At 43.5% G+C, this 12,561-nt stretch overlaps 1 protein-coding gene across 1 annotated transcript in view; it reads left to right on the plus strand.

The window, feature by feature from the left end:
* The window catches only part of DOCK5 (dedicator of cytokinesis 5), a 241,436-nt gene that overhangs the window by 194,228 nt on the left and 34,647 nt on the right, over positions 1–12,561 (plus strand). Inside the window, 4 exon segments of the mRNA XM_021073736.1 lie at positions 3,686–3,775; positions 5,671–5,775; positions 8,662–8,803; positions 11,743–11,824. Coding sequence (XP_020929395.1) covers positions 3,686–3,775; positions 5,671–5,775; positions 8,662–8,803; positions 11,743–11,824 — 419 coding nt within the window.

Consider the following 12,561-nt stretch of genomic DNA (forward strand, 5'->3'; position numbering starts at 1 on the left):
TTGTTTTGTTTTTTTGTGTTTTTTTGCATTTTTTCAGGGCCACACCTGTGTCGCATATGGAAGTTCCCAGGCTGGGGGGGTGATGACAGTTTTATCTTAAAGGTACACAAATAAGGACCAATCAAATGAAGAAATACAAGCAAGGTATTTGAGGAGGATCCCAAGTGTATGGCTTCTGTGTCCCCTCCCATGGGGACTCAGGCACATCTCCAACCAGGAAGCTCATTTGAGCTCTGTATGCAGGGTTTTTATTGGGGTGTCATTCTATTAGCTGCATTGATTGAATCGTCAACAACATGAATAAACGCCATCTCCAGCCCCCATCTCCTCCCTGGAGGTCCAGCTACTGTTGTGTAGCTCAAGGCCCCCCAACCCTCTAATCACATGGGTGGCAGTTCTGGCAAGGTCATCCCCCATTCTGAGACTGACTACATGCCCATCAGGAGTCACCTCATTAGTATAAACTCCCATGTGGTCTGGAGGGGGGTCCGTCTTGAATAACAAAGACACTTGTATTATTGGGGAAATTCCAAGAGATTTAAAAGCTCCCTTCCAGAAACTTAGGACAAAGACCAGACGCATTCTTTTAATACACAGTTACTAGTCCCATGTGTATCTTTGAATTCCAGTACTTTTAATGGGAGAGAAAATGAAGAGATAAATTAAGATAAGAAAGGCAATAAATAGAGATGCGTTATCTTGGGGACACTAAACCCAGTGTTGAATACAGTGGGCAGTGCAGGGCCCCAGTCTCCATAAACATAATTGTACCTTTTAAGTATTGCTGAGGACCAGGAGCTAGTACCAACATCTTTGGTGGGGAGGCCACGCTTGCACCATGTGAAAATTCCCAGACCAGGGATTAAACCCACGCCACAGCAGTTACCTAAGCCATGACAATGCCAGAGCCTGAACCCACTAAGCCACCAGGGAACTCCGAGTGTCATCATTTTTAATGCATTCTCTGGAGATTGTTGGCTAGTACCTGGGGCATATCCCATCCCTAGGTCACTAAGGGCCTGACACCAAAAGGTGCACTTAACAAGCAACTGAAACACCTATGAGGGAGAGAAAGTAAAATAAACATGTAAACTGGGAATGATGTTATGGAATCTGTGATCAGCTGGAGAAAGCAAGTCCAGCTGGAAGGCCTTTAAATTGTTTTTTTGGCCGCGCCCATGAAATGCGGAAGTTCATGCGCCAGGGATCAAATGGCATCCCAGCAGTGACCCCAGCCACTGCAGAGATAACACCAGATCCTTAACCCATTGAGCCATAGAGGAATTCACTAGGCCTTTAAATCTGAAATTGAAAAAAAACAGAAGGGGTGGGGGAGAAAGGAAAAAAATATATATGTGCTATTGAAACAAAACGGGTCCCAAATTTGACTTTTCCAAAGGCCTGGATAGTTCTTAGAGCCTGACACTTCAGCCACCATTCCTGTCTTATCGATTGATTAAATAAATAAATAAGCCAAATAATCACTATGATTAAATAAATAAATAATTAAGCCAAATAATCACTGTGATGAAATAACTACTCTGCATTTAGTGCACATTACTGTTTTGGGTAATTTTTCAGGCTGTTTTTCTAGTTGAATTCTCCCTATAATCCTATAGGGTAGATACTGTCTCTTATTTTACAGAGGCTCAGAGAGCAGGGATATTTGCCCAGACTCTGGTCTCCACACCCCTTTACTCTCTTAAAAACCATTGAGGATCCCCAAGAGCTTTTGTTCTCATAGATTATGTGCATTAATGACTATACGTTTAGACATTAAAACGAAATTGTTAACTCTTCACTTGTTCTTTCAATAACAAACTTATTGCCTGTTAGCATAAATTATGTCTATTTATGAACAATAACAGTATTTTGCAAAAAGTGAATGATTTGAGTTGGCATTATTTGGGATTTTTACAAATCCCTTTATCATTTGGCTCCATAGAAGACAGCAGAATTTGGATACCTGCTTCTATATGTGGTCTGTGGCAACATCACACATTCTGCAGCCCCTGGGAAACTCCACTGTAGGCTGGCAAAAGAATGAGTTTTGAAAAAGAAGCAAATAATAGTAGTAGTATTAAGAAGATAGTTTTGAGAGTTCTCTCGTGGAGCAGCAGGTTAAGGGTCCAGCATTCTCATTGTAGCGGCTTGGGTCACTGCAGTGCCACAGGTTCATTCCCTGGCCTGGGAACTTCCACATGCTGCAGGCATGGCCAAAATAACAACAACAAAAAATGATGATTTTGACCTCATGGACTCCTGGGAGGGTCTTGGGGACTCCTGGAGACCAGGGACCATACTTTGAGAACCATTGTGTTAGTCTGTTTCCCATCTCTTTCATAGCTTAGCATTCGGTAAGAAGGGGATGGGGCCCCACTGTGCTATTGACTGGCCTCCTGCACCAGGTCCGGCTGAGCTGAAAGTTTTCCATGTGGCCTGTTTCAGAGCCTTTTCAGTGATCCAGGCCCAGAAGTTTCAGAAGGGGCATATTTGGCAAATGATGATATTAGAAGATTTTACTTATTCATTTATTTATTTATTATATTAGAAGATTTAATTTTATTTTATTTATTTTTTTTTTCTGTTGTTGTTTTTTTTGTTGTTGTTGCTATTTCTTGGGCCGCTCACGCGGCATATGGAGGTTCCCAGGCTAGGGGTTGAATCGGAGCTGCAGCCACCGGCCTACGCCAGAGCCACAGCAACGCAGGATCCGAGCCGCGTCTGCAACCTACACCACAGCTCACGGCAACGCCGGATCGTTAACCCACTGAGCAAGGGCAGGGACCGAACCCGCAACCTCATGGTTCCTAGTCGGATTCGTTAACCACTGCGCCACGACGGGAACTCCAGAAGATTTAATTTTAAAGTGTCTTAGAACTATATGTGAACTGTACGTACCTTCCTTCATCAGCCAGAAACAAGGGAACATAGCGCCTGGTTAGCAAGACGGACATAGAAAATTTCCAGATACTGTGTTATTGTGTCCAGCTAAGAGACATTTTATGAAATACCCAAGTGAACAGAAGTCCGTCAGTGTGGGATGCTAGCCTTAGATACGGAATAGGTGCGTTAGGCTATATTTACATGGTCATCAATGCTCAAAGGCATTTCCTGAAGCTCTCCCTGACTAAGTCAGTAGTTTAGCTGGAAATAGGAAGTGAGTACCCTCAACTGGAGAAATAGTTTCTCAAATTCCACACAACGGTATGATTAGACTTTCCTATCCCAACCTCCTCCCAAACAATGTAACTCAGCACACATACTCACACACACACCCCAGAACCAGAACAAGAACCCACACAACTTCCTTTCCCTTTCAACAGGACTTTCATGCTCTCGATACCTAGGCTTTAGAACCGGTTCCATGCTGCTCTCAATATTCCTTCATGCTTTGCCCTTTAAAACTTAGTAATGCTTTGTTTGGGGACCCACGGTGTTCTTCATGTTCTTGCAAACAGAATTAACAGAAAATGCCCCCTGGTAAAGGCACCAAGATATAATAGCTTTATGAGGTCAGAAAACAGGGTGAGTTGATTCAAGAGGTGAGGCACGTCGAGGATAGTCACAGAAACTCAACCCACCTGACTCCTTAGTCATTGCCAGGGACTCTCGAATGGCTTTTGCAGCTGAGTCACTGACTGCTCTGTTCTCCGCTTGTAACCCTCCTTTTCTTTTTCTGAAGATGTGGGAGAAGGCAATTAAGTTGAGCAAAGAGTTGGCGGAGACGTATGAGAGCAAAGTATTCGACTACGAGGGTCTGGGCAATCTCCTGGTGAGTATGGGTCAGAAGCCAGCCAGCCTCTGGCAGGGGGGTAAGCGGAGTGTTCATGAAAATAATTTTGTAAGTTGAAGAAAGTCTGGGTAAACGATGTTCTTTACAGTGGAAAAGTACACCTTGCTTGAAATAGCAAGGGGAGTTCCCTGGTGGCACAACAGGTTAAAGATCCGGCATTGTCGCTGCTATGGCTCCGGTCACTGTTGTGGCACAGGTTCGATCCCTGGGCCAGGAACTTCTGCATGCCTCAGGCAAGGCCAAAAAAAGAAAGAAAGAAAAATGAGGAAAGATGAGGTCAAAATGCTGTTAGCATTCCTCTCCAGATTCTCCTTGACTGGGGGCTCAGCGTCCTGCTGCAGTTGGCTCCTCTCTGTACCTTTTGTTCCTCTGTGGACCCTCCACGACCTTGGCCCGCCGCCTCCTCGCCTCTCAGTTACTCTGCCTTCCATGAACACGGCCCCTGTTTCAGATGTTCTCTGGCATCTCCTGTTCATCACAGTGACCTGTTCTGTGGCCCATATCCTCAAGGTTCTGCTGAATGAATGAACTGCTCATCTTGGAGCCTGGCTTTAGCTTTTCAAGAGTGCCCCTGTGCACATTTTGGAAAGTTTTAAAAGGCTTCTGCCAGATCTTGATTCTCCAGTTTTGCCTCCCTCCTGCTCTGAATGTCCCTGGACTGCTCTGCTCTAACAGTCCCCTGAACTTGTATATTACTCCTGGCTGTTGGCACAGGTCACCTTTTTCAAAACAGTAAAGCCAAACAAAAATAGTCTTTTACAAGCCCAGCAGGAGGCAAACACAATATTATATTTGGTCATTTTTAGTGGCTGAGTCACAGAAGGTCAGGTGACCACCCATTGTCGTGTCATCATTTGAAGAGCTAGTTGTCAAGATGACTTTGAAAAGAAGTTGCCAGCGCATTGTACCAGCTCCTGCCCTCATTCAGAAAGTCACGTATGAGTTTCACAAACTAAATGGAGCTGAAGTGGGAGTAATATAATATGCTACCATTCAAAGAAAACTGAGATTGCAACTTTGGCAGAGGAGTTCCCTCTGTGGCTCAGCGATAATGAACCCAACTAGCATCCAGGAGGATGTGGGTTCCATCCCTGGCCCCGCTCAGTGGCTCAAGGATCCGGCGTTGCCGTGAACTGTGGTGTAGGTCACAGATACGGCTCAGATCTCGTGTTGCTATGGCTGTGGTGTAGGTCAGCGGCTGCAGCTGCAATTCGACCCTTGCCTGGGAACCTCTATATGCCGCAGGTACAGCCCTAAAAAAGAAAAGAAAAGAAACTTTGGCAGAGACAGTGGGAGATGGTGTAGTAAATAATACAGTCATGCTGACTGTTCAGGGAGGAGCTAAGTCTCAAGCCCCCACGTCTGGCTGCCTGTTTGGACTCTTTGAGGCTGCCCCTCTATGCCCTGGTGGGGAAAGCTCTCCCCAGGGGAAGAACTAAAGGTAAGGGTGATACCAGATCTGAAAACACAGCACATCACCACTGCCTCCTGGGACTTCATAACTGAAATCCCAAACTACCAGCATGAGCAGCTGCCCCTTGTGACTCTCAGAAAGTGCTTCTTAACCTTTTAGGGGTCCTGAACCCCCTTCACAGGATGAACGTGCACATATATGTCTGTCTACACATAACTGCAGGGACTCCCAGTCCACGCCCCCACCCTGTCCCCACCCTGCCCCCAGCCCATTCATGGACCCAGGCCCAAAACCTCCCATCCCAGGGAAAGACAACTCTTTGGCTTACAAGATGTTTTCCAAAGACCTTTCGTTACTCTGTGTTACACAGGAAACAACAAAGCAAATTGTCAAATTTTTTTTCTCCCTCCCAGTGGTGCCCTTGTAACCTCCCTCTGGAATGTCTTGTTTTGTTTTCCAGAAAAAAAGAGCCTCGTTTTATGAGAACATCATCAAGGCAATGAGGCCTCAGCCTGAATACTTTGCTGTCGGATACTACGGCCAAGGCTTTCCTTCTTTCCTGCGGGTGAGAAGCCTGGGGTGGTCTCCCCGGCCTCTGAGCTGTGCCGTCAGGGAGGAAAGGTGTTCATGGCTTTTCCAGATGAGTCTGGCGTGTTAGCAGCTGGAGACCCGTGTTCTCACTGTGGGAGGTCGGGAAGGGAAACCACTTCCTGCGCCGCTGGACTCTTCCCCCCACGCCCCTGGCCACCTCTGGTATTCTGGCAACTCTCTTATAAAATGACTTTTCCCAGGTGGAATGAGAACAGGGAAAACGGAACCATCCCCTGCACTGGTCTGCTGCTCTAGGTCAGGCTGGGAGAAAGTGTGGATTGATGCATCTAATTGTTTATTCTGTCTCCAGCCGGAGCTAGTTTGAAAACAAATGTCCCCAGGACAAGGTTGCAAAAGGTTTACAGTAATAAAAACAGTTCTGTTGTCACAGTGAAAAGGACCGTGTTTATCTTCCTTCTCAAAATTTTTGCAATGTGATACTGATTTTACAATCTAAAAGGCAAACCAAAAAAAAAAAAAAAATCCCTTACTTTCTCCCACAGAAAAGAAGCTTCTTTTAATGTCACGCTATGTATAAACATATATTATCCATCTTCCTTCCTCTGATTAAAAAAAAAAAAGGAAAAGTGGAAAGAAAAATATGTTCCATTTTTTACAGTGCCTAAAAAGGAAGTAGTTCATTCATTCATTCATTCATTCATTCAGTAACTGTTTATTGAGGGCCTACTGTGTGCCAGGCACATACAAGACATTAGAGATACAGTGCTGATTATAATCAGATATAATTCTTGCTCTCATGGACTTGTACAACATTATGGTTGAGCTATTAATTCAACAATCACACAAGTCAGTGTAAAATTTATTCTACCCAAGATAGGTATTCTGTGATAGATGAGTTGGTTAAGCAAGGAGTATTCACCCAAGTAAAATCAAAACCCATGTTCACATAAAAATTGCACCTTATTGTTTATAGCACCCGTATTCATAATCCCTAAAAGTTGGATATAACTGAAATGTACCTCAGCTGGTGAAAGGGTAAGCAAAGTGTGAGGCTGCCACGCAGTGGAATACTATGCAGTAATAAAAATGGAGTAAAGTCCTAATACACAGAATCATGGGGGTGAATCTCAGATGCATAGTGCTGAGTGAAAGCAGTTAGACCTTAAAAATCTACATACACTATGGTTTTATGTATATGACACTGGCCAAGCCAAAACTTAAAATAGGGATGGAAAGCGGATAAGTGGTTATCTGGTGATTGGAGCCAGAGGAAGGTTGGGCTGCAAAGAAGCATGGGAACATTTTTGGAGGTGATGAAACTGTTCTCTATCTTTTATTCTTATTATTATTATTAAAGTATAGTTGATTTACAGTGTGGTGCCAATTTCTGCTGTATATCAAAGTGACCCAGCTATACATATATATAAATTCCTTTCTCACATTATCTTCCATCATGGTCTATCCCAAGAGACTAGATATAGTTCCCTGTGCTATACAGTAGGATCTCATTGCTTATCCATTCTAAATGTAGTAGTTCACATCTGCTAACTCCAAACTCCCAGTCCATCCCACCCCTTCCTCCCTCCTGCTTGGCAACCACAAGTATGTTCTCTATGTCTGTGAGTCAGTTTCTATTTTGTAGATAGGGTCATTTGTGCCAAATTTTAGATTCCACATATAAGGGGGATCATATGGTATTTGTCTTTCTCTTTCTGACTGACTTCACTTAGTATGAGAATCTCTAGCTGCATCCATGTTGCTGCAAATGGCAATGTTTCATTCTTTTTAATGACTGTATAATATTCCACTGTGTGTATGTACTACATCTTCTTAATCCATTCATCTGTTGATGAACATTTACATTGTTTTCATGTCTTGGCTATTGTGAGTAGTGTTGCAGTGAACAGAGGGGTGCATGTATCTTTTTGAATTATATTTGGCCAGTACTGGTATTGCTGGATCATACGGTAGTTCTATATTGAGTTTTCTGAGGAACCTCCATACTGTTTTCCATAGTGGCTGTACCAATTTACATTCATACCAACAATGTAGGAGGGTTCCCTTTTCTCCACACCCTCTCCAGCATTTGTTATTTGTAGACTTATTAATGATTGCCATTCTGACCAGTGTGAGGTGGTACCTCATTGTAGTTTTGATTTGCATTTCTCTGATAATGAGTGGTGTTGAACATTTTTTTTTACGTGCCTACTGGCCATCCATGTCTTCTTTGGAGAAATGTCTGTTTAGGTCTTCCGCCCACTTTTCAATTGGGTTGTTTGGATTTTTTGGTTGTTGAGTGGTTTGAGTTGTTTGTATATTTTGGAGTCGAAACCCTTGTCGGAAACCATTCTTTATCTTGATTGTGGTCATGGTTATGTCTGTCAAAATCAGAAGAGTTTTACGCTAAAAAAGTGTAGATTTTGCTATGTGTCAATTATACCTGAATTTTTTAAGAGTCAGGGAAGACTTCCCAGGGAATTTCTGTTTCAGCTGTGATTTGAAAGATAAGCTGGGAGTTAAAGAGGTAAAAGGGGTAGGAAAAAGGAGAGGAAACAGCAGGCAAGCGCTTGGCAGGGACTAGGAATGAAAGAGAGGGAGCTGGGGTGAGTCGGGGAGATGAGGCAGGAAGTATGAGGGGAGCACGTGGGGTTTTGGGCTTCCGTAGCTCATGAGGAGCACTGCATGAAGCATTTTTATGCCTGTGGCTTAACCCCCCACATAAACCATGGGCCTTGTCAGATGTGATGGCTGCTGTGGGGCACATAGTAGGGGTTCGGTGAGGACGTGGAGGTGTATGGCACTTTGCCTGGGGAGGACGGCAGTTTCTGAGGGACCAGGGTCCCCAGGTGCCCCTCCCCTCTTCCTATTTAATCCTTCCTCTTGCTGTCCTGACCTGTAGAACAAAATCTTCATCTACCGGGGGAAGGAGTACGAGCGGCGTGAAGACTTCAGCCTGAGGCTGCTGACCCAGTTCCCCAACGCCGAGAAGATGACCAGCACCACGCCCCCGGGAGAGGACATCAAGTCATCCCCAAAACAGTGTATCCTTGTCCCAGGGCTTGCTAACCTGCAGCAGCCCCAGTCCAGCCAGAGCCGCTGAGGGTTCCATCCATCCATGCTAGCAGCTGTGCTCTGTTCTCAGAGTCATTTTACCATCCGGACTCAGTTTCCCATTCAGTGGAAAAGCTTTGGGACCTCATGTCCTTAGCTTGTGGCAACAAAGTAACTAATGGAGAGAGATGATAAGCAAATCATAAATATGAAAGGATGTGTGTTATTGCCACAGGCAGAGCCTGAGCAGAATGTAGACTCCCTGTTCTGGATTGTGGATAAAGTGTCTAGCTCTGTATGTAACATATATAATGTGTTATTTAAAAAAACAATCCATGGGAGTTCCCGTCGTGGCTCAGTGGTTAACGAATCTGACTAGGAACCATGAGGTTTTGGGTTCAATCCCTGGCCTTGCTCAGTGGGTTAAGGATCCAGCGTTGCCGTGAGCTGTGATGTAGGTTGCAGACGCGGCTCAGATCCTGAGTTGCTGTGGCTGTGGCCTAGGCCGGTGGCTACAGCTCCGATTGGACCCCTAGCCTGGGAACCTCCATATGCCGTGGGAGCAGCCCAAGAAATGGCAAAAAGACAAAAAAATAATAAAAATAAATAAAAAAACAATCCATGCTTTTATTTTTTCTTAATTTTTATCTTTTTGTCTTTTCTCAGGGCCACTCCTGCGGCATATGGAGGTTCCCAGGCTAGGGGTCTAATCAGAGCTATAGCTGCTGGCTTATGCTAGAGCCACAGCAACACCAGATCCAAGCCTCTTCTGCAACCTACACCACAGCTCATGGCAATGCCAGATCCTTAACCCACTGAGTAAGGTCAAAGATTGAACCTGCAACCTCATGGTTTCTAGTTGGATTTGTTTCCACTATGTCACAACAGGAACTCACAATCCATGCTTTCAAAAGATAAAGATGTTGGAGTGTCCGCTGTGGCACAGTGTCTTAAGAATCTGACTGTATCGGCTCAGGTTGCTGCAGAGGTGAGGGTTGGATACCCGGCCCAGCGCAATGGGTTAAAGGATCTGGCTTTGGCTCGGCCGTGGTATAGGTTGCAGCTGCAGCTCACATTCAACCCCTGGCCTGGGAACTTCCACATGATATGGGTGTAGCCATAAAAAATAAAATGAAATAAAAAAATAAAGGTATTATAAAATTGAACAGTATTCTAAAAGAGGTGGTAAGAAAGAGCTGGTAGGGCAAGTTGCCTGGGTTTGAGTCCCAGTGCTATCATGAACTTTGTCCCTTTGGGCAACTTACTTAATTTCTCTGAGACTCAGTTTTCTCATGTATAAAGTAGGGGTGTTGATCATTCTTCTGTAGTTCTTGTAAAGCTTGAGTGAGTATATGTAAAATACTAGGAACAGTGCCTGGTACATAATAAAAGTTCAATTCATATTAATTATTATAGCTATAGATTGATCAGTAGCTCTAGACAAATAGACAGCAATAAGGATAGATTAGTAGATAGACCTGCCTTAAAGAGAAGCATAATAGTGGGTACTTGGAAAAGAAAGGTTTACTGAAATAAATCATTGTTTCCACTGTGGAATTTCAGAAAACACTCGAGGTGCCTTCTTGGAGGGGGAATGAAAAGAGGTCTTCATGAACAGGACAGTGTAAAATTCAGCGCCCTGCAGTCACATCTGCGTAGCCATTTGACCTTGGCGAGTTGCTTAATTTCTCCAGGCTTTGGTTTTCTCATCTATAAGGCATGAGGGTAACTCTGTTTTTCCCAATTATCTAATGGCATTTCTATGAGGGTCTGAATAAAAAGGAAATCATTTATGAGAAAACATTTTATAAGTTATAACAGTATGAGGCATATCCCAGTGGGTCTCAGATTTTATTCTACTTAAGAATCACCCTGGGAGAGATTTGAATACAACAGCTGTGAATTCTAATTCTGTATTTTGAGTAAGTTTCCAGGTGATTCTGGTAGATGGTAACCTTCATGTTGAGAAATACCGGGAGTCAGTGTCAGGTCTAGACCCAGTGCCTTAAACTCTAGTTTCACTGCTGTAGATTTTGAAGCGTTATTGGTAAACACAAAAAAAGTCATGTCTAAGATCAGATCGTTAAGTCAGAGAAGGAGGCTTTACCCCTGAACTGCATTTGAAGCCTGACTTTTATCATCTACTAGTTGTGTGATCTGGACTTTCTCAAACCCTCGGAAACCCTTTCTCAAACCCTTTCTCAAACCTTTCTTCACTGTAAAAAGGATTAATAACATCTACCTAGTAATATTTGTGTTTATTGGAGATGACATATTCAGAACACCTAGTACAGTGCTCAGCTTTGGCCCTTGGTGAACAGATGGGATCCAAAGATACAAGAAATTCCTATTGCCTGGGCTCTGGAGTTGGATTATTTCAGAATGATGTGTGCCCAAAAGAAACAAAGACAATTTCTAACCATCTGTTTTCCTAAAATTTCATTAATGTTTTTTTTCTTTGTCTTTTTAGGGTCACACCAAAGACATCTGGAAGTTCCCAGGCAAGGGGTCAAGTCGTATCTGTAGCTGCAACTCGGGATCTGAGCCGCATCTGCAACCTACACCGCAGCTCACAGCAATGCCGCATCCTTAATCCACTGAACGGGGCCAGGGATTGAACCTGCATCCTCATGGATACTAGTCGGGTTCATTATACGGAGCCACGACGGGAACTCCTGATGTCTGTTTTCATGTGGCAAGATCATCTACCATATGTCTGACCTGAAAAATGTCCCCAGATTATGACTTTAAGAAGGCATTTTGGTAATTCCTAAGGGAACCCCATTTTCAATAGTTGTCCTGGCATTTGGTTCAAAGGAATGATCGATGTAGGTGCCATTTCCGTTGTTAAAGCAGGAGGAACAGGCCGTGCTTTCTGCCTGTGACAGCTTTGTGGCCCAGCTTTCTCCTTCCTTAACGAGCTCCTCAGATATGCAGTGTTTCACCGTAAAGCCAGTGATGAGCCTGCCACCCAGCTATAAGGATAAACCAGTTCCAGAGCAGATCTTAAAGTAAGTGGGGTTCTTTGTTTTAAATTTTATTGGAGTATAGTTGACTTAGAAAGTTGTGTTAGTTTCAGGTGTACAGCAAAGTAAATCAGTTATATATATACATATATCCATTCCTCTTTGGATTCTTTTTCCATGTAAGTTATTACATACTACTGAGTAGGGTTCCCTGTGCTATACAGTAGGTTCTTGTTAACTGTGTATTTTATATATAGTAATATGTACATGTCAATCCCAACCCCCTAATTTATCCTTCCTGGCCTCCATTTCCCGTTTGGTAACCATACATTTGGTTTCAATATCTTTGAGCCTGTTTCTGTTTTGTAAGGGTTTTGTAACATTTTTGTTAGATTCTACATATTATTGATCTCATATGATATTTGTCTTTCTCTGACTTATTTGACTTAGTATGACAGTCTCTAGGTCCATCCGTGCTGCTGCAAATGGCATTATTTTTTATGACTAATATTCCATTGTATATATGTACCACATCTTTATCCAGTCCTCTCTTGATAGACATTTAGGTTGCTTCCATGTCTTAACTATTGTAAATAGTGCTGCAGTGAACATTGGGGTGCATGTATCTTTTACGGTTATCTCTGGATAGATGCCCAGGAGTGGGATTGCTGGATCATCTGGTAGTTCTATATTTAGTATTTTAAGGAACCTCCATACTGTTCTCTAGAGTGGTTGCACTAGCTTACATTCATGGATACTAGTCAGGTTCATTACCACTGAGC

This window comes from Sus scrofa, chromosome 14 (assembly GCF_000003025.6).
Source record: "Sus scrofa isolate TJ Tabasco breed Duroc chromosome 14, Sscrofa11.1, whole genome shotgun sequence".
In the NCBI taxonomy this organism is placed as follows: domain Eukaryota; kingdom Metazoa; phylum Chordata; class Mammalia; order Artiodactyla; family Suidae; genus Sus; species Sus scrofa.